Source organism: Montipora capricornis, chromosome 10 (assembly GCF_036669925.1).
Source record: "Montipora capricornis isolate CH-2021 chromosome 10, ASM3666992v2, whole genome shotgun sequence".
NCBI lineage: Eukaryota > Metazoa > Cnidaria > Anthozoa > Scleractinia > Acroporidae > Montipora > Montipora capricornis.
In genome coordinates this window covers 67940424-67962923 of record NC_090892.1, presented here as the reverse complement: position 1 = coordinate 67962923, position 22500 = coordinate 67940424, and the positions used below count along the sequence as shown (strand labels likewise).

At 38.9% G+C, this 22500-nt stretch overlaps 2 protein-coding genes across 3 annotated transcripts in view; one reads left to right on the top strand and one right to left on the bottom strand.

The window, feature by feature from the left end:
* The window catches only part of LOC138019703 (riboflavin transporter 2-like), an 8035-nt gene extending 2127 nt beyond the window's left edge, over nt 1-5908 (top strand). The window contains exons 2-3 of one of the 2 annotated variants that reach the window (XM_068866567.1): nt 5308-5508; nt 5594-5908. In XM_068866567.1, coding sequence (XP_068722668.1) covers nt 5308-5493 — 186 coding nt within the window. In that variant the 3' untranslated portion in view covers nt 5494-5508; nt 5594-5908. Of the gene's footprint in view, nt 1-5307 lie in introns of both variants that reach the window. The other variant, XM_068866568.1, reaches the window with a different exon arrangement.
* A 141-nt stretch (nt 5909-6049) lies between these two features.
* LOC138021227 (uncharacterized protein C18orf63-like) overlaps nt 6050-22500 on the bottom strand; it is an 18342-nt gene continuing 1891 nt past the window's right edge. The window contains exons 4-11 of the mRNA XM_068868086.1: nt 15921-16032; nt 15613-15654; nt 14512-14585; nt 12907-13016; nt 12036-12132; nt 11375-11451; nt 9890-11200; nt 6050-7965 (exon numbers count right to left, since the gene is read on the bottom strand). Coding sequence (XP_068724187.1) covers nt 7755-7965; nt 9890-11200; nt 11375-11451; nt 12036-12132; nt 12907-13016; nt 14512-14585; nt 15613-15654; nt 15921-16032 — 2034 coding nt within the window. The 3' untranslated portion in view covers nt 6050-7754. The remainder of the gene's footprint in view (nt 7966-9889; nt 11201-11374; nt 11452-12035; nt 12133-12906; nt 13017-14511; nt 14586-15612; nt 15655-15920; nt 16033-22500) is intronic.

Genomic DNA, 22500 nt, shown 5'->3' with positions numbered 1-22500 from the left:
AGTTAAATTCCATGTACACTGTAGCATCGCTGGGGTTTATTTACATCAGTAGCGTGATCGTTACAAGATTCAAACTTGAAAAACAATAGTAAAAAAGCATTTGTAAATTTATGATTGGTTCTTGAGGATGCGAATGAACCTAAGCAGGAGCCCATCTGGAGCATGCAACTTCCATACAGCGTCTGTGAAACAGCGTTTTCACAAGTAGGTTTATTTTTAGACTAGCCCTTCCCGCGAATTAGGTAAAAAAACAAAGGCAGTTCCGGTTCGGTGACCCTACATCAGCTTAATTTCTTGTGATTGGTCATCAGGCTCCTGTGGGAGTCTCATTAGCGGGAAATTCAATCTAAAAATAACCTTACTTGTGAAAACGCCGTTGTACGAAAATAGGTAAGTTGCACGCTCTGGTTGATGGGCTCCTGACCTAAGCGGTTATTCATACACCCTCAAGTTCACCCCACCACAACAGTCACCAGAATCCACCACTTACAAGAAAAAGAGGCAAAGAAACATAATTTGGTTCAACCCACCATTCAGTAAAAATGTTCAAACCAACATAGGAAGAGAATTTCGAAATTTGAATGAGAGGTGCTTCCCACTGAACCATAAATTAAGAAAACTGTTTAACAAAAACAATCTTAAGCTAAGTTATAGTTGTTCACCAAACATAAAACAGATCATCGATGGACACAACAAAACCATCCTAAGCCAGAACATGCTACCTCCACAGCAAACACCCACCAAACTCTGCAACTGCAGAGTACCAGATAAATGCCCTTTGAAAGGACAATGCTTAGTCAAGGAAGTAGTGTATCAAGCCACCATCACGACCGCCAAAAGCACAGAGATGTACGTCGGCCTTACCACCACTGAGTTCAAGACAAGATGGCGAAACCACCAAATGTCATTCAAAAACGAAAGTAAAAAGAATGACACCGAACTAAGCAAACATCTATGGCAGCTAAAAGATCAAAAGAAAGACTTCGCAATCTCCTGGAAAATTCTAGCCAAGGCCAAATGTTATAGCAACCTTACTAAAGGATGTAATCTATGTAATACCGAGAAATTCTATATTCTATATAAACCGGACATGGCAACGCTCAACAAACGTAATGAACTCGTATCGACTTGCAGGCACAAGGGAAATTTTCTCCTTAGGTTCAATAGCATCCTCAAGAACCAATCATAAATTTACAAATGCTTTTTTACTATTCGTTTTTCAAGTTTGAATCTTGTAACGATCACGCTACTGATGTATATAAACCCCAGCAATGCTACAGTGTACATGGAATATAATTGATGAGTGGTCCAACTCCTTGTTGGTCTACAAAACAGACCTGTATTAAAGTCCATATGAAACTATATTGAGTAGAAAAACATTGTTATATACATAAATATATATAACTAACTGCAGACAGTACTTCAGCCTTCTGGGCCTCATCAGTGCAGTGCTGATGTCTAGGGTGGAGGTTAAGCTTAAAAAGCCACCCCAAATGTCCCACACACGTGGTACATCTAAGCCACATCGTAGTAGACTGCTCAATTTGGACATGAATTAGCCAAAGCTTTATAATACCAAAGAGCTAAGTGAACTGGCAAAATAGATAAGACAAATAAAAATAAAATTTATAGTAATAAATTAACAAATTCAGGGCCTTACCCAGTATGAGGCAAACCGAGGCACTTGCCTCAGTCATTTTTTTGTGCTTTTTTAAAATAAGGCGTGATTCCAGTGTTGTCTTTATAATGTACTCATCATAAACACCTAAAATACCTACATAGAGAATTTAACCATGGACATTGCCTCAGTCATAATTTTTTTTCTGGCTACTGCCCTAAAATTGACAAATTTACATAAATATACATTATTATCAATATACGCGGCCAAATAGAAAATCGGCCTCTTCAAAACAAACGCTCAGCGGGCCGCAAAAGACTGACAGCGGGCTGCTAATGCATTATCAGCCCTACAGCTGATTGGTTCTTGCTTCAACTTTGTGATATGCCTAATAATTATTTGTAGACAATTTTACGCATTTTTTCAGTAATTTTTAAATAAGTTCTCTGGACTGAGTTGATTCTTTAATAGCTTGTTCAATCAACACTTAAATGATGATTTGAAGTGACTTTGAATTCATTATTCACTTAGCTTGTATTATTAAAACTCGCATTCTTGATATCATTTGGCCTTGTTTATTGATAATAATGATAATGACAAAATAAACAATATTCCCTCAAAAAGTCATGTTATTCCCTTAATATTATTTACATCAATGAGTTACATCTAAGGAGTCTTACATTAAGTTCACAAAATAATAATAATAATAATAATTATTATTATTATTATTATTATTATTATTATTATTATTATTATTATTATTATCATTATGTATTCATTGGGACATCTGTAACAGCTTGGAATGGAATGTGGGGACAAATGATGTGACCACAACCCAGAACCTGTAATGGAAAGTGAGGAAAGAAAGATCTTGTGGGATCTCAACATTCAGACGGACAAGAGGCTACCACACAATAGGCTGGACATAGTTGTCATAGACAAAGCAAAGAAAGAATGTCACATTGTAGACGTAGCTTGTCCGGGAGACAGTAGAATTGTTTTCAAGGAGAAGATTGAGAAGTACCGTGACCTTGCTATTGAGATTAAAGCTTTGTGGTGCTTGAAGAAAGTCCTCATAGTCCCAGTTATAATAGGGGCGCTAGGTAGCATTACAGACAGACTTGAGGGATATTAGGCCGATATCCATTTAGGGCTGAAACCAGTATCGATGCAGAAAACTGTTTGCTTGGTTCCGCAAGAATTCTACGAAGGGTCCTGGAAAGCTAAGGCAGCTTGTTGCTGCTTGCCCAGGACATACCAGTGCAACAACAAGATTACTGTGATTTTAAACAAACAATAATAATAATAATAATAAGAAGAAGAATAAGAATAAGAATAAGAATAAGAATAATAAGAATAATTAGGAAGGAAGGGAATATAATTATTATGTTTGGCTATGAAGGAGGTAGTGCTTATACTGTTAAATAAATAAAGGAAAAGGTAGAGTTTTAATATTATATGCCATCCAGATTTGAAAACCATGTACTGGTAATATGAACATAATTTGTCACCCATGATATCAATTTCACTTACATTTTGTCCAAAAGCAAATGATTTTCCTCGCAATTATTTGATTTTGGACAAAACTTGCCTGAAATTATTCCCAAATTTCAATCGTCACGTTTTGATTACCCATACGTATCAATTGCTGGTTTTCACTCACGTGATCAACAGCCATGTTTTTCAAGGAAAACAAAAGGAAGCGTTTGCATAATAATAGAGTTAAATTCCCGGAGGATTTGGTCGGGGCACCAACATGGCCGCCTTTTCTTTGTTTAGGGGCACCAACATGGCGGTCGTGACGTCATGTGAAAACCGAGAATAGTCTACAAATGGTATTATATAAAATTATTAGAAACTACAGATAATGTGCTTCAAAATGCTCATTCTCCTTATGAAATTGCTCCTAGTAGAGAAAGCATTTTTGACAAACAAATGCCTGATGACTTGAAGACCCACTATAATGATACAAAGACCAACTCTGTGTATTTTTAACAACTGGACTCTCAGTTAACTTAAGGGAGTTTTAACGACACCTTCCTATCTGGGATCCCTATAGTGGGAATTCACATTTTCTAAAGCTGGCCAAACCCCTATTCATTCCACCATGTTTCACCTTAAAAACAACAGTGTGCAGTAGCATTCTGTTTTTTTTGCACATGTTGCTGTGAGGGTAAGAAGAAGACTCTGGTCTACTTGAAAATGATGTTATTATGGTAAAGCCTTTATTTTGTTTTTGTTTTTGACAATGCCCAACCCTGGGGAAGGAAAAGTGAAGAAGCAATGTCCAACAAATGCCGGTGCATGGAGGGATATGAAGGGGCTTGAAATTGACAGACTGAAGTAAAGTAATTTATGGTAAATATTTTTATTTCTATCTAGGATGCCCTGGTCTTGTTTATTTGTAACATTTTGTGGTTAGGAGGTAAATTTGCAATGTAACACTTGTTATTGGTTATCAGTTTTGATGAAATGAAAATTTTTTGTTGGTATAGATCTTTTTTTCAGTGGTTTGCTGTGCTCCCCATTTCTTCGAATTCGCTCACAGAGGATATTAATAACACACTTTGCTCACTCATTTGACTTTTGGTAAAAAGATAAAATTTAAGTAAACAAAAAGAACATCATAGGGGAAGATTTGTTTCCATCATGAACGAGCTTTCTTTTCTGAGGCATCTGTGATTTTTACAGTGAGGAGTACACTTGTTTTATTTTAATGCCATGGCTTCAGTAGACTGATCATCAGAAGTAAAAAAAAGATTATGCCCCTGGTATTTATTACACTAATGGAGCTTTCTAACAACAGTCATGAAACAAAGCTTGGAAATTACTAATTGATAATTATTTTTTTTGTTTTGCATTGGATTTTGGATTTTACTTTTCGGTGTGGCTGTCTAATCAGTAGATTTTTATACTCATAGATGACACCGAACTCACGGTCATTCTTTTGTAGAAATTCAATTAGACCTAATGTCCTCATTAGCATTAAAACAAAAGAATAAGAGAATATTTATTTTGTATTTGGCCACAGTTATGAAGAGGTCTATTTAAGATGGCATATCTTTTGCAAAACAAAGGCAATTATTGATGTGTTTTTTAATAAATGAATTTGGCTCAAAGGTCTTGGACATGCACTAAACCACCTTTTAGTTGGATGTCTTGAATGCACAAGTATGGCTTTTATCTGTCTAGACTAAATAAAATTAACTCTGTTAAGTGGTTGTCAAAGTATTCTACCCTGGAGCTAAAAAGTTTGTGCAGGTTATCATACGACTTCAAGTTCAATTTGGGAATAATTTACACAGTGGGTTTTTCAAAAAGTATCAAAATTGCATGAGCCACGAATGCAATTTGATCGTTTTGAAAAACGCACGAGTGCAAATTATTTCAAGATTGAACGAGAAAAGTCGTATGATTATCTTTTTAATAATATACCTAACAAAATTACAGAGCAAGTTCCGGTTCGGAAGTGACGCACGCTACAAGTTCAAGTTCAAGTTTCACGCCACCAAACCAAAAGAATTGATCGGTTCTTACCAAACCCTATTGATTAGCCAATAGAAACCGAAAATTCTGTGAGTAAATTGCACTAGAAAACACTAGAATGAACTCTTTTTCCATTGCATTGCTCTCAGCCAATCAGAATCGAGAAATTTGTTATGTATATTATTGTTTGGTTAATTGCATAGGTTGCGATTAGTGTCAGTGCTGTTGCTGTGGTGACATACGTCAAGGTGGCTATTGGAGGAATAATGCGTGAAATGGGTCGCAACCATCTTCTTTGGTTTGGAGCTGTCACCCAAGTTGGATCATGTATTGGTGCTTTATCCATTTTTGCACCAGTGAATGTTTACGGTTATTTCAAGCAAGAGTGAGATTTTTTCTTACCGGTAAGTTCCAGCCACCAGATGAATTTTACCCAAAGGCCAGTTTGCCGGATTTTCTTACCAGTTCCAGTTCCCTTTCGTTTCTCAGATGATGAACCAAAATGTTTTGCGAAACCCTATTTATGAAGCAGGTTTCGTAAATTTCGTGACTCTGAAGATAAGGCAAGCCCACAAGATCTTTGTTTTACTGGGTCCTGTTTCCTTGTTGCAAAAAAGTCACGAAATGCCTCGATCGTTGAACTAAAATGGTGTTAATTTTATTGAAAGGGAAGTATGCTTTCATCACAATTTAAAACCAGCGCTTGTTTATAAACTGTTTATTGAGGAGTTATTTGAAGCAGTAATACAGCTGACTGTTGATGTAATAAAAATAATTGAGCAGAAATAAAACACGTTTTATTGATTTTTGGGGAAAACGCAAATTTCATACGAATATTTGGCCATGTTTCTAATTCTCCCGCAGTAGATATAATCAAGGTTTGAAGGCACATCTTTTCTTTTACTGATACTAAGGGAAGAAACCTGATTGGGCTGGGCTAACCCAAAAAAAGAATACTCCAAGACGGGCTTATTAAAACTGCCAAATTGTTCTTGGTTGTTTATTTTAACAAGTAACATGGTTCAAACCTGTTTCAACCATTTCAAGAGACTGTTTTATCTGAAGGATTGACTGTGCAACACGTTGTTTTACATATACCAACTATTTCTTCACAAGATGTATTCATTATCGTGACTTGAAAGCTGGGGGTTAAAATAAGTATACTGTTTTAATACGGCCCTCCTGTTGCTATGGTAACCTATAAGGTCATAAGGATAAGTGCATTTGTAAAACAGTAAGTGTTGTCAAAATGTAGAAGTCATCCTCCCACGTAAATGGACAATATCACCAATTGTCCCTGAAAGAGACTAGAAAATTTCAGGCATGCAGCTTCAAGGCGGGATTGGAACCCATAACCTCAGCGATGCCTATGCAATGCTCCACCAATTGAGCTATGAAGATCATTTACACTGATAGCTATATACACTGATAGCTGAGATCATTTACCTATGGATCATGCGCTATATAAGTACTTAATTTGAATTTGAAGCAACACACACCTGCTCCCAACTGTGAGGCTTGATAGCTCAGTTGGTAGACAATCTCGACCCCAGAGCTCTTCTCTCGACTGAGGGAGAGAAGAGCTCTGGGAAACCCTGAAACAAAGTGTCTTCTCATTGGTTTTCGTGAAGGACAATCAAAGCGTCTGATATTGCTGCATTCATGTTAGCAAGATGAGTGAGCAAGCGCCGTAAGGTTCAAATAGCCAATGTTTGGCTATGAGAACCCTACGGCGCATGTTCTCCTGCAGAGAGTTTCCCAGAGCCTTGGGTCTATCCGAGGCTCTGGTGACGAGAATGAGTTGGTGGAGCATTGCACTTGCATCGCAGAGGTCATGGGTTCGAATTCCGTCAGAACCGCCTGAATTTTTCAGGTTCCTGTAGCTGTAAGTGTATTGCTTACGGACTCATTGGTTTCAAAAAGGTTTATTTAGATTGTTATGAGTTTGTTGTTACATTGGTAACAAGTTGTTCGAAATGTGAAACAATTAATACAGAATAGTTTAGGACTTAATAAAGCGAGACAGGTATTTTGCAATCTGGATATTTACCCAGTGGTGTCTTTAAGTCCCAGAAGTTCGTCCGTAAGCAATATTGCGATTTTCTAGTCATTAATCTCATTATGGCCCACGTAGTTACGTCTGAACATTGTTAAAGTATACGTAACGATACTATAAGAGACAATTGCTTAAATTGTCCAGTTAAGCGCAAGGATTACTTCTACATTTTGTCTATAACCCGCACTTCATAGATATACATTTCTTTCAATAACCGTTGTCCTATGTTTTTTTTTTCGTTTGGTGATTCAGTGTTGTATCAGTGAATTTTAAATGCATGGTTGAAACTGACTTGAAAGACATTAGTTTATAGACCGTATTCATAAATGGCGGTCAAGAAATTACTCTTTTGTCTTTGTGCTAATCATCCTAACTAGCCTCACTTTGGAACAAAAATTCTTTTGAATTTTGCTCGTGTTTACGAGTCTAGTTAGGATGATTAGCATAAAGAAAAAAGAATAATTACTTAGCCGCCATTTATGAATACGGGATATTGGCACTTGTTAGAGAATGACATTCTCTTCCTAGAAATCCTTTCTTCCTTTTTTCGGGGCACCATCGTGATCAGGATAATTTTTGGGGACATTGATGTGGTTACGGCTCATTCCGCGGAACCATTGCAATATACTGCATCACTTTGCTTTCCAGATCTGATTTCTTGTCTTTAGATTTGACAGCTATACCTCTTTGCTTGAGCCAGTCGGCTATCGTAACTGCATTGATCTTGCGGAGCTGGAGAGAAAACACATGATAGACTGAATGAGCCATGAAATAATGAAAATGTGTGGTGCTAGTCTGTTCCAGGCTTTAAGTCTCCCACGGGAAGAACGTAAAATAAAAAAAAAAACAGCGTAAGAGTCAGAGGGCGCCTCCTTTCACTCCAGTCTTTGGTCACTTTGGAGACATGCCCCTTCACTCTTCTAGACTAACCGAAAGCCTGGAACATGCTAAAGTGATGCAAAAGCTAGAAATGAATAAACCTCGACGTGAATTGATATCAGTCATTTTTATGGTGTTTCCACATATTTCTTCACAAAACACTTCATTCCGTTCGATAAACACACACCTGGTCTTTTGTTGCCATCCCTCTTACATCAACGCCTTCCTGGATCCTGGGCCTCTGTCGCGGTTTTCTCTGACAAGGTTCGCCATGAGGTAAATCTGTGGCCTAAAATCGCAAAATAGCCGTATTTATCAGAGGCGCCTCACAAGTGTTGTATAAGCTAAATCCTTGATTAGTTTTGGGTTGTTTCCAAAATTTCTTCAGAGAAAGGCCAGTTGTGGGTTTTCTTTAATGTGTACCTTTCTGTCGACGTTATTACTCCAGTTAAATGTTTACGATATCTAAATCCAAAAAATGTGGATGACGAGGCAATGATATGAATATGTGGGCCAATAAGTTGATAACAAATAGCCAGTTCACACCTCCTGGTTACGGTCATCACAAAACATTTAGCCTGATTTAAGTGCATTAGGCATTTTTGTGACCATGCCCGGGTTGCTCGAAGCACGGTTAGTGCTAACCAGCGGTTAAATACCATGGAAACCTATAGGTTTTGATTCCTCTCAACCAATGGTTAGTGCTAACCAGGCAACCGGCCCCTGTGCTCTATAGTGAATGGATCAGACAGGAGTTGTTCGGCAACACTTTTTGACACAACAGTAATGTTTAAAGGGGCTAGGTCACGCAATTTTAGGCAATTTCAGCATTGATCGAATGGTCATAGAATTAACTAAAATATCAAAATAACTATTCAAACTATAGAAGAACTCTAACAAAACACAGGGAAGCCAAGAACGGACGTAGACGGACAAAACTGGAGAGGATTGAAATGGATTGAATTTGGGTAAATTTGAAAAACGTCGGCCCACCTTTTTTCAAATTTATATCAGTCTATATCAAAATGTCATTTGCAAAGCTGGAAAATCATTCTCAGTTGTTATGAAGCCGTGATTTTGCGAATGAAAGACTCTTGCTCTGCCAATTTTTCGTTTATAGCTCATAATTAAGAAAACTAAACAAATTTACCTAAAATAGCGTGACCTTGCCCCTTTAAGATGACGTCGACAGGACAAAAGAGCAATTATCACCAACGTCATTGATATACATAATACAATACATACTGAATTGACCGCTCCCCATAGGAGCTTTTCAGGGCCAATGAATCAACGAAACAACAGAACAGAACAACAACAACAACTGTTAAGAATCCCACCTGGCCTGAGGCAAACCAGTTGGCTATTTACAAGTGCAGCTGGGAAGTTGAACCAGGGACTACCAGGAACAAATTCAACGAGTGGTCAGAGCGGGTATTGAACCCGAGTTCTCCGGATCTCAAGGCAAGCGCCCTAACCACTGGGCCACACTGCCTCAAGATATGCCTAAGAAGCCTTTAAGGTGCACAGTTCCTTGAAGAACACCAGGGGCCGGATGCTGGAAGCCTGGTTAGCCCTAACCATTGGCTAAGAGGTATCAAAACCTATAGGTTTCCATGGTATTCAACGCTGGTTAGCGCTAACCAGGCATCGAGCAACCCGGGCCAGAATGATACATGAACTTCAGGAAATGACAAATGTCAACTACAACAGATGAGGGGCAACATAAATGGGTTTACAAAAATTCATTAAGCATTACTTGATACCAACCCCTCTTTCCTCTAAATGAGCGACTGCGCATCTAGCGGAATATCTTCCTGAGATTAGAAAATAAGATTTTGGAATTAAATTACATAAAATAAAATAGTACCTGTCTCTTTCTTGACTGCTCGGCAATTGCTTGAGTTTGTGTAGCGAAACGTTCAGCCCGTGACTGCCCAATACCAACATTCTGATCTCTAAGATCATGTTCTGAAATATCAGTGGCTAGTACGCTTCTTGATATACCACACACCCCTTTGTTTAAGAATATATCCAGGCCTGCCTGTCTCTGCTGTTGGATGACAGCGTTTCTTCTTGGTTCCTGAATTGTCGTGCTCGTAGACGATGCGACTTCATTTCTAACAGACTGAGAAGCCGATCCAGCTCGAGTTACGACGAGCCCTGGTCTACTATCGGGCAAACGCTTTGTTACCTGCGTTGACGAAATGGCAACCTGCCCAAGAGGAGAGACATTTGTTGGATTTTTAGATGGATCATTCTTCTTCGTCCACTCTGGGCTTAGATTTGATGAAATATCACGAAAGCCGTTGCGAACTCCTTGATAGATGACTTGCCTCATCATTGTGCTTGTAATGCCGTTTATGCTTTCTTGTCGGGACAGATTGTGCCCCTGATTTGTCCCCGCTATTCGGGGAGAAAATCCCACAAAAGAGGAATACGTCGAGACGGTCGAGCTTTTCATTTGTGGCGAGTCTTCAAGAATACGCCCTGATGACAGGGGAGGTGGTGCTTTTGGTGTGGTTTCTAGGGCATTAACAGTTTTATTTCTTCGTTCTTTTCTCGGTACTTTATTCGAGAAGGTAGGAACGATTCTTGTCTCAGGAGCAGGACGATTGATATCACAAACAGCTGCCCGGTTGGTCTCCCAATCAACAGAGGACGTCACGCGCTTGCTTACAAAACAAGGAACGAAATGAGTTTTGGCGGACGGTATACCAAAGGGCGTGGTCTGTGCTTGATTTATGTTGGAAGCGCTAGTCAAGCAGGTGCGTCCGAGTTGATTGACAAGTGGCATGTTTTCTGCTTCCGGGACAGTTTGAACACAAGAGGATACAATTTGAGATGCGACCAAAGAAGCCACTGGACTTCTTGGAGAAGAATTTGCACGCATTAAAGATTCTGACCCATGGGTTCTTTGGATGGTAAATGGTATGCAGTGGTTCCGGTGAGGTGCCGTTCTGGTAAGGTTACTATAGTTTGCATGGGTCGCTTGTTGAAGTTTGCTTATTGGGTACAATGGAGATGAAGTGAGTGCCAGTGGTGTCCCACACACACAAGACATGCGACTTGACAGGTCTCTAAGAAAAGAGCTAAAAATCAGCGCATGATCGCAACGAGCTGACACCAAAACGTCACTGCTACGAATGCAGCTCGCAGGATATCTGGGTTAACTATGTAAGGAAATTTCTGGTTCGCTATACAAAATCCAAGAAGCTACGTAGTTCACCCTAGCTAGCCTGTTTTCTTAAAACGGGGTAACTTTTTTTCCTCTTAAGTAAAGTAGGAATACTCGAATGCTGAGGCTAATCCCATCACTTCATTTATATAAAGGATACGTAAATATCTTTCCTTTAATATAATAGAAATGCACATTATAGAACACATTTTCCTCTTGTGGTAGTCGGTATCCGTACTATAGAAAACAGCAAAAGTGAAGTGAATTGGGATGTTCGTTACAATTGTGGCAGCTTTTTTACCTTTTTGAAAATTATGCTAGCGGCCCCAAATTCGTCAAGACTTAAGCCCGAGGTTCGTTCATTATTCATTCCGAATCAAGAGTTTTAGTTTTGTCCCGAAAAGTTTGTTTTGGCTTTCTGACTACACCTTTCATGTAAATAAAAAAGCTGAGAAGGTTGCAGAACCTTAGTGCCAATGGTCTCAGACTGATTCGCGTTGCAAGCGAATCGTCCGTGGTTGTCCATCTCATAATCAGTGTAGCCTACGTTTTGGGTTACTAGTAATATGTTGTCAATAAAACAGGAACATTGGAAATAGTTCCTTCCCTGGTTTTGTTGCTGATTCCTGTGTTTGAAACAGTTCCATCGGTGGAGATTGTCTGAAGGTTGGAGGACAGGGGGATAAAACGTCATACCCCGAAACTTTTTCCTTTCATAAAGGATTTGATACTCATTATTTTTAGCATCACATATTCACAGTTTATTCTTCACACATTCTCACAATAGCTATGAGACCCGCCTCTCTAGGAGATCTCCATACCATCTGTTTCCAGTGTTTTCTTAGGTCTTCGTAGCTTGTGAACGGACTATCCTCTGGCACCTCATGAGTTATGCTCAGAATTCTCCCTTTTTTCAAACTAAAAAGTTAAAATCAACGTGCTCTATGAACAATTTTAGGCAAACAGAAAGGGAATCGCTTGAACTGATTTTTGTCAATAACTCGATTTCGAATTGGGTTGCATAATTTAATCGTGCTAATAAATTCCTACATTCTTCGTCACAGGCTCGTTTCACATCTGTGCTGCCATCCCGGGCTGCCACCAGCCAGCCAGCCAGTTTGAATTAAATGAAAAACTGAGGTCCGCAGTTACGGTCAGCTTAGTATATGTAATAGGACTACATGCTGTCCAATTTGGGAATAATTGGATGAGAAAAAATCTGAGGAATTTTCGGATGTGAAAAATTCAGAGGCATTTTTTCAATCCAATTATTTCCAAATTGGACAAGCATGTAGTGCTGTTACCTATTACTTATATAGCATCCAAAAACAGATGAACATGGCAAATATTTGACCCTAATGATCATATACATGCAGCAGCATGTGTGAGCCTTCAAATTGGAGGAAACAGCAGCTTAACGGCTGCAACCTGATTTGCCAATACTCGGGTCTTTTCTTTATCTTGACATTTGATTGGTTGATGGAAAGCGTCTAGACTTTTCTCAACTTGGACGATTTGTTCAAAGCTGAAGTAAATGTTCCAGCAAAAACTATCCAATTGATTTTAAATTTGGACAGTTCGCAAAAATCATTTTAAAATAGATTTGTTGGCAATATTGGATTTTGAGGCAGCTATATAATTAACAAGAAAGCTGGTTAGTTCGTTTTGATTTTTCCATAATGGATTGCTTACCTTGGCAGCACGAAACACAAGTCATCCGAAATAGCTGCGTCACCAATGAAAGCTTCCTTGCTTGTGTAAAATCTCTCCAGCGCACTCGTTGACGCAGTGAAATGTTCCGGCTGAAATAAAGTGTACTGACAAGTGAACAGACTTAACTGATTAGAGTGTACTGATGTGAAGTGCTAGTTTTTCCACCCCATATGAACCATGTGAGCGTTAGCCCTACTAATGGAAATGGACCCACACAAGGACAGAGAAAAAACTCTGCATTCTTATTCACATGGTTCATATGGGGTAGAAAAACTAGCACTTCACATTACATTCTAATCAGTTAACTCTGTTGAACTATAAGTGCTACACGGCCAACGTTTGTAAAAACGTAACCCTTCCTTGACAAGTGAACAGTTATTAGGGAAAAGACTGTTACGTAGTTAACCCTTTAAGCCCCGAGGGGCTCCCCTTTGACGAGTAAAATCGTCTGGCGTTAGACAGAGTAAAATCTATAAGTGCCATTTGGCACTATCGGGGCTGAAAGGGTTAAACTATTGCCTTGTTTTGACGGATCACTGGCATACTTGGGAAGAAATTAGAGATATGGATCTTCCGACCTTCAAAGTACCAGGTTTTCGCAGCTTTTTCAAAGAGCAGCAAATGACTCTCACGAGGCCAGTAAACCAGTTCATAAAAAATATGCGCACTATTCAGTTCGTCTTGCCAAGAAGTCATTGAAATTCATAGCGGCCATACTATTGTATTGTTATAGTCGGCTATTTGAAGGGTTGACAGCAAGCACTATCTGACGTGCTCCGTTGAATTTTGGTTTAATGTCCCTTCAAATATGCATCAGTCCTTTCATGGGAACATATGATCAGCCCCACTCCCAACTGTGTGGCTTCATGGCTCATTTGGTAGGGCATTGCACAAGCGTCGCAGAGGCCATGGGTTCGAATCCTCTTGAAGTCACCTGTATTTTGCAGGAGTCCATAAAAAGTGACATTTGCTTGAAGTGCTACAAAGTGACCAAAGTTTTAAGCCTGGATTTAAAAAGACACCTGTTTATTTTAACTGGAATTTTCCTATTTAATGGTCCGCCATCACTAACTTTGAGAGAGCTGGATCGAGGAGAAAATGACGTCAAAGACCCACCAGTTTAAGAATGCAATGGGTGTGATGGGAGTTTTGGGCTTTCAGACGTTTAAACTGGCGTTTTGCTGATATAATAAGCTTCAATTACTCGCTTTTAAGCGTTTAAAATTTAAAAGTTTTAAACTTGATGTGAAAACATGACATCGATTTTCCCTAGATCCAACCCTCTGAGGTCCAGTCGGTCAGTCTTGAACGCGAGTAATGGTGGACCGTGAAATCCGAAACTTACACTAAAAGTAAACAGCCTTGGGATAGATAGAGATCAAAGCTCAAAATTTTGCCAGACAGGTGTTAAGCAAACACAATTTCAAAATCTGAAGAAAAAAGGAGAGATTTTGTATCATTGTGGCATTTAAATTGTCCAGTTAAGTGCGAGGATCACTAAGTTCTTTCGTCTTATTAGCCCTTCTCCATTCGTAGTGATCTATCCGGTGATATTTCTAGGTAGTGAACTGAACTATTATTTACCTTACATGGCTGTAACTTCAGAGAATAAGCTTGCAGTCCAAGACAGATTTTGTCGCTTGTGTTTAGCTCCAAAGCTTTATTTACGCAAGCAATTAAAGAAGGAAAAACGTAAATAAATAAATAAAATTAAAAATGAGACACAAAAGAGGTGTTATATTATTATTGTACAGGGTTCTCATTAAGTGCCGGCAGCCGGCTAAAAAACCGGCTACTTTAAATTTAGAGCCGTCTACTTTTCGGTCATAAACTTGCTATAAACAAGTGGCACTCGCTTCTCCCGCCGCCTACTTTTATATTTAAGCCGTCTACTCCAAAACTTATTGAGAACCCTGATTGTAACTCAAAGTACGTTCGAAATACGATGAGCAGGAAAACAAGCAGGGCCAAATTTTTGTTGTGTTAATATTTTGCATTCTTTCAAAACTTTTGAGAATGACGAAAGACTTAATGAACAGTGCATGTTAATTGTATGCACTTTAGATGCTTTAGACAAATTCAATTAGAAAGGGGAGAGGTGGGGTTAACAAAAAAGTGCTCATTTTCTCAACGAAAGCAGACCGAGCACCGGTGGCTTTGACAGCGCGCCGGTGGCTCAGTTGGTTGAGCACCGGGCGGTTACGGGGGAGGTCGCGAGTTCAACTCCGGCCGGAGCAACAGTCGGGGTCTTCAAATAACTTAGGAGAAAGTGCTGCCTTTGTAATTACGTCTGCAAATGGTTAGACTCTCTAGTCTTCTCGCAAAAGGACGATAAGCCGTAGGTCCCGTCCCACAACCCTTCAATGTTCACAATCTTATGGGACGTAAAAGAACCCGCACACTTGTCGTAAAGAGTACGGCATGTAGTTCCCGGTGTTGTGGTCTGTCTCCTGTGGTGTACCATGGTTGGAAGGGTTAATGCTCGGAGAGGGCCGTAAGTTAGAAAACTGTAACAGGTTATTATTACGTCTCCCTCTTTAAATAAAGATATTGAATTGAATTGAATTGAATAACACCATTGGAACAAAAATACATAAGTTGAGCCAGTAAAACAATGATCCGTCAGGATTGTTTATGACTATTTGCCCAAAAGGACATCAACGCAAGGATGAACGTTTTACTTACTGACTGCATTTAGTTTGGAACTTTCCAGCATGAAGTCACGACCTGAAGTATCAGACATATATATATTGAGTAGTCAGTTCACCATAAAGAGCCACTTATGTTACTGTATATAGTGCTATATATAAAATAGTTTGGACAAACGTTCTCTTCTGACAACATGAGGTACCCTACCACACCGCAGCTGGTTTCCGTATATGCCGTCGTCGGCTCACATTTTGTGAATTTATTTTACGATCAATTTCAAGTTGTCTGAAGCCCCATGCAGCAAATTACTCAAACCCAGCGGTTTCCAGCGGTTTCTCTCATACCTTGTACAAGAAACTCTCCTGCCTTGTTCCAAAGTGGGGCAAGTTTCTGTTTCAATGTAAAGGACAAACAAAACTGAAACAGACTCCTCGTCAAATCCACTGACTCTGTGTTCTGTTAAAAAACGAGACAAATACACATTTTTCCAATTAGTTACTACTAATAACCAGTGTTACCTTCGCTATGCTATTTTCAAACAAATAAATGTTCACACTTTCCAGTCCTTTCCGATAAAGATGAAGTATAATCTCAGACTTTACGGAAATCCCGCTCTGAGCGGAGTTCAGATTTATCTTTGGAGTTACCGTTTTCAACTCTGTCACGCCTTGAAAACAATCAACTCGTTGCCTTTTGGCTAACCATATTATGTTTCATTTGAATAGGAGTGCACTTCAACTATAAATAGAGCATTAATTAAGGTGGCTCAAACCAGTTTCAACACTATCAAGAGACCTTGTTATTAGAAGGATTCACACTACAACAATTTATCACGAACAGCAATATGAGCTAGGCTACCACGTGAAAAATTAATTATTGTTGAACAAAATGCTGTCATTTTTATGACGTACCAAGTTACCATGGCACCAGGAAACCCTTGCAAAACACCCTATATTTTGGCTTTAGCTGCTCATATCTGAAAAACAAACTCAGTGACCCCACCCAATTTTTTATTAGCACAAAAGTGATCTGCAGGCCAAGATGAAACCCTCTGCAAAGTTTTACAAAATTCTGTGGAGCGGATTCAAAACTGCCTTAAATTTTCAATTAGTTAAGGTGGCTCTAAATCCGGTCCAAAATTTTTTTTTAAACTTTGCAGAACGTTTCATTCTGGCATGCTGATTACATTTCAGAAATAAAATATGGGGGTCATCAATTTCGTTTTTCGGATATGAGCAGCTAAACACTTTATCAGTCTAAAACAACCGTTGTCTCGGTTTTTGGGTTAAGAATATTGGTTCATGGTTGGTGGAGGTAAAGCATTCTTTCACATGCATGTAGGATAACGGGGTTTAGTTTCAGTGTAAAGAAGCTGTGGTGCTGAGTCAGTGGGTTTATCAACTGATTTGATATGGTAAATTGACCACTGTAAAGAAATTTGAAAGCGGACGTTTCGAGTATTAGCCCTTAGTCAGAGCTAGACCCTTTTCTGTCTTTCACAAGTAGGACTATTATTTTCATAATGCAAAAAACAGTGATATTCTTTTATCATTCCTACGGCAATGTAACTTGAATGTATATACAAGTTTCATAAATATTTCTCTCTCAGATTTTCAATTAAATAGAGCAGTGTATAACTGGAAAGTAACTACATTACCACTAAAAGTAACAATGGTATTATTTGTACTGTTATAATATTAATAAACTACAGTTTATCTTGAAAGGAAATTAATCATTTGCAGAATGGCCTGTTTACAAGCTGAATGTAATGAATTTTCTTTGAAATAGTCGAAAGTAAGATTAGTAGCACTGCACAGGTTTGATGTCAGCGTAGGAAGAAACTAGACCCTCCGTGAGGGTACACTGGGTTGCCTGTGGTACGTGCAGCGTTCCACGCAATTTTTTCAAGTTGGAGGGGGGGGGGGGGGGGGGTGACCCAGAAGTCGTACCAGAAGTCATACCAGAAGTCATACCAGAAGTCATACCAGCAGAGGCCCTTTGGCTCACAGGTCTTCACACGTTCGTACGACGAAACAGATCCTTTTGTGAGGTTAAAAACCTGGCGACCGGCCTATTAATTAATCATTTGTCAGAGAGAAGAAATTCCTGTCCTCTTTAAAAAAAATTGACACGCATTGCTTACGTGTGGTAGTGAAGTAACACAGCGATTTATTCCATAATGTCAACTGAACTGTGTGTTGTCTTCCAGGAGCTTCAAGTTGTCCTTGCGTAATATGTAGCTCTAACAGTGCACGATATTGTTTTGGTATTGTGTATCATTGTAGTGAAATGGTAGAAGTCTTGGGTAAATCGCCTGAGAAGACATGTGGTTACTAGCAAAGTACTGAGCCCAGAAAGATTGAAGAAAATAAATGGGAAGTGAAAAACATTGTCTTCTGGGATGACATGTTGACCGTTGTCTTTGCGTAATATGTAGGTCTAACAGTACACGATATTGTTTTGGTATTGTCTATCATTGTAGCGCCATGGTATAAGTCTTAGATAAATAGCCCCTTGAGAAGACATGTGGTTACTAGCAAAGTACTGAACCCAGAGAGACTGAAGAAAATAAAAGGGAATCGAGAAACATTGGCTTCTGGGCTGACATGTTGATCATGCAACTTCTTTCCACCACAAGTGTAAGCGTGCACTGACAGCATCTGACAGCATCTGAAAGCTTTGTAAACAACAGTTGAAAGCTGAAGTTATTGCTATTCGGCGGGGTTAGTATCTGGATGGGCGACCTAAGAAATATACCACTCAGTAACAGAAGCATAGGACCGAAAATTCTATTTTAATGCTATCAAATGCGAACCAAGCAAGATACAGATTTTGTTAGCTTGCTTTATCCAAAACAAATATTGATGTAAAAGTAAATAAATATGGATACACAGTTTTTAAGAAGAGCAGAAGGAAGTTTCAGGACGGTCGATCGAGCATAAAATATTTTGCCATCGGTAATAAAATCTACGACATGAAAACAACATTTATTTTGAACCACGAATATAAAAAGTTACCATCAGCGAAAAACAGTTTGGGAGATTTTAGTTGTTTTGTTGTAATTGTACAAGTTTGGCTGCACCGAGTAAATCGCACATCGAATTCAGCGAGCGCAGTGATCAAGTTACCGCGTTATTTTACCGCGGCATGTTTACTCGCGAAACAGTGAAGCATCTGTGTCAAATGATGCCAAGCTACCGGGTTTTTGTTTTTGTTAGTTTTCTTTTTATTTCGATTGTTATAAATTTTGACAAGAAATGTGCGAATTCAACACAAAGATCACAATCGCGCAACTCTCAGAGGTTGACCATTGTTTCTGGAAAATCAAAAATTTACTCTCCAAGACAAGGTTATTTATCACCAGGTCATTCCATCGTTTTGGTAATAGCAGCTACTTTATTATTCATCAGCGTCACAATCTTTTGCCGATTTTGGGGGTCATTTTGTTGAAACTCAAGCACGCTTCCAACAGACCTGTTTATTTTCGTGACTAATGCGTTACCACAAAAATTCTCCCCGTATCACATTTCAACACATGTATGCAAATTTGCTAAGCTCGAAAATTACACAACATGATAAATTTACAAAAGCTAGAAATTTCACAGAAATATTTTCCAGCGAAACATTTATTGAAACAAGCAACATATTTGCTATAAGAGGCAAGAAACCCTTCCTATTTCAGTTGCGTGCGTGCAAGCGAAACAAACAATCACAAAGCATATGCAATTAAATAAATTTCTGACAGTTCACATTCAACCCTTTTCGAAAGAACCTTGACCGTAAATAATAAAGCACAAAAGAGACAACAAGCTTTCATTCAAGTAATTTCTCACTGTCACATTTCCAAATATTTTACACCTTTGCTGAGTTGAGTACAAAATACCGGTAAATGTAAATTGTCAGACAACTAAGATGCAACTTGAGTAAACACTGTGATGCATTCTTGTTGGCGTTCGATTCCTTCAATGTTAATTTGTTAAATCATAGTTAGTAACTATGGTTAAATCCATAAAAAAATTGCTATTTGATTTCCGTGTTTTATGTAATACCAAGTTAGTAAAATATTGGAAACAAAGCTCACTTGATATCCAAAGGCGAAAAATGAAATTGTTGTCGAAGACCATTACTCGTCTCTTACAATCCAGATATTTATTTTTCAGCGCTGTCTTGCTCATACAATTGACGATCCATTCTTGAGCTCCATGAGGGTATATTTTGTTTAAAGATCCACTAAAACGCCATTCACGTCAATGACTTATTAGTGAAATTTCCAATTGTTATACTGGAAGACTGTGCAGAGTTGAGAACAGGTAAATACAAATCTGACAAATAGCGAGACAACTGAGATAACAGATCCACTATATGGATTCCTTATCTGTCTTTGTTGAACCCACACTGAGTTACCAGAGAACTGTTCATTTGGTTTGAGTGTTGTACAAAACACCACGCTTGGCAAAATGTTAGGAAGACTGCTCACTTTGATTACGGCTCGACGGGCGACAGATTGTTGTCGAAGTCCATTACTCGTCGCTTCTAACATTCGACCGCCTGTCCTGTCCAGTATCCAATTCGCTTGCCATTATTGAGCTTCATTAGGGTACATTTTGTTCAAAGATCCCCTAAAACGCCATTCGCGTTACATGACTTTCGACGCCATTGCCGGTTAAGTTAATCGTTCTACTGTGTCCACCAGAGAAATCTACGCATTTCCCACTACCCTCTCGATCCTAAGAAAATACGCGTAGAAGGCTCTATGCACAAAGACACCACTTAGCAGGGGAGTGACAGGCAGGACTTTTACCGACACGGAAAAAAAGAAAAAGAAAAAGAAAACGAAAAATAAACGAGATGCTTCTGTGAAGCATACACTGGGTTGCCTGTGGTACGTGCTACAGAAAATCAGAAGGCACTGAATTGTGTGGTATTGAAATACAGCATTCCAGTCTCTGAAGAATAACAAATAAAAGAGAAGCGAGAAACATTGGCTTCTGGGCTGACACGTTGATAATTTTCAAGTTCCCTCACAACTTCTTTTCACGACAAGTGTGCCCTCTATGCATCTGACAGCTTTGTAATACTAAAGTTCACGGAAGTCAAGCCCTGTTTCGCGGGGTTAGTTTTAGGATTGGAGACCAAAACAATAAACCCCTCATAAAAAACAAAACATCTGACCGAAAATACTACTAAAGTATTAACCCTAACAAATGCGAACTCAGCAAGGTACAGATCCTGTTAGCTTGCTTTATGCAAAACAAATATTGATGAAAAAGCAAATAACTATTGATAAAAAAGAGCAGAAGGAAGTTTCTCGGACGGTCGATCGAGAATAAAATATTTACGACATGGAAACAACATTAATTTTGAACCATGAATATAGAATATAAAAAGTTACGATAAGCGACAAACATGTTGGGAGATATTTGATACGTTCAAGTAAATTGCAAAATCGAAAGTGACATGGCCGAAATTCAGCGGGCGCCGTGATTCAGAAACCACGGCATGATTACACACAAAAAAGTGAAGCATCTGTGTCAAATGATGGCAAGATACCGGGCTTTTGTAAGTTTCTTTTTCTGTCAAGTGTTATAAAGTTTGACAATGAAATGAGCGAAGTCAAAACAAAGATCACAATCGCCCAACTCTTATTTATGCAAAGTCAAAATTTACTCTCCAAGACGCGTACGACGTTATTTATCACCAGGTAATTCCATCATTTTGGAAATAGCAGCTACTTTATTATTTATCTGCGTCACAAGTTTTCACTGATTTTGGGGCTCATTTTGTTGAAACTCAAGCACGCTTCCAACATGTCTGTGAACCCTCCCTGCTTACAGAGCAATACTAAAAAACTTCTACCATATCACATTTCAGCCTTAAGCTCGAAAATTCAATACACACGATATTATAATTCACTAAGTCAGAAAATACCGCAGAAGCCCTTCCCAGCGAAAATTTTATTGAAACAAACAACATATTTGCTCTTAGAGGCGAAAACCTCTTCCTATTTCATTGCGTGCGTGAAGACAAGAAACTCAATTGTGTCAAATTACCATGTACTTCAGGTAAATACTGCTCACTTTGATTTCGTCTCGACGGGCGATAGATTGTTGTCGAAGTCCAGTACTCGTCGCTTTTGAGATTCATGCCTAGTTTATCCAACTGATTTTCTATTATCGAGCTCCATAAGGGTATATTTTGTTTAAGGATCCACTAAAACGCCATTCGCGTTGCATGACTTTCGACGCCATTGCAGGCTAAGTTAAAGATTCTACTGTGTCCACCAGAGAAATCTACGCAGTTCCACTACCCTCTCGATCCTAAGAAAATACGCGCAGAAGGCTCTATGCACAAAGACACCATTCACCAGGGGAGTAACAGGCAAGACTTTTACCGACACGGAAAAAAATACTAAAACGGAAATCTACCTATTTTCCGACTGGGTTTCCCATAGGGCAACCCAGTAAAAAACGACGAAATTAAAGACAGATTCCGACTGGGTTGGCAACCCAGTAATAAGTCATTGGACTTCTCCAAACTTGATCATTATTCGAGCATAATAGTTTTCGATCTCACTCAGATATTTTTTCTAAAAGCATGTTGGGGCACAAGGGAGACATTTTACCATCAAGTCGATCTCTATGAAAGATAAGAATGTTAGAGTTGCCATTGTTTGTTGGGCATTTTCTGTGCATGGATTAATGGTTGTGTTGACAACTTTCTGGCTGATTTCTGCATAATTTGAAGCCACTTTTCCGTTATTTGCTGTTCTCTCTGAAAAATTCGACTGTGTTCTAGGGACAAGACTTCCCGTTTTGGAACTACTTTCTTTTTGTTTCCTGTGAAGAGTTTGCCGTTGCTGTAAACCCATTTCCTTCAAGTTATCATCTTTTGTTCCATTTTGTTAATTGTTTCTGCTTAGATCGA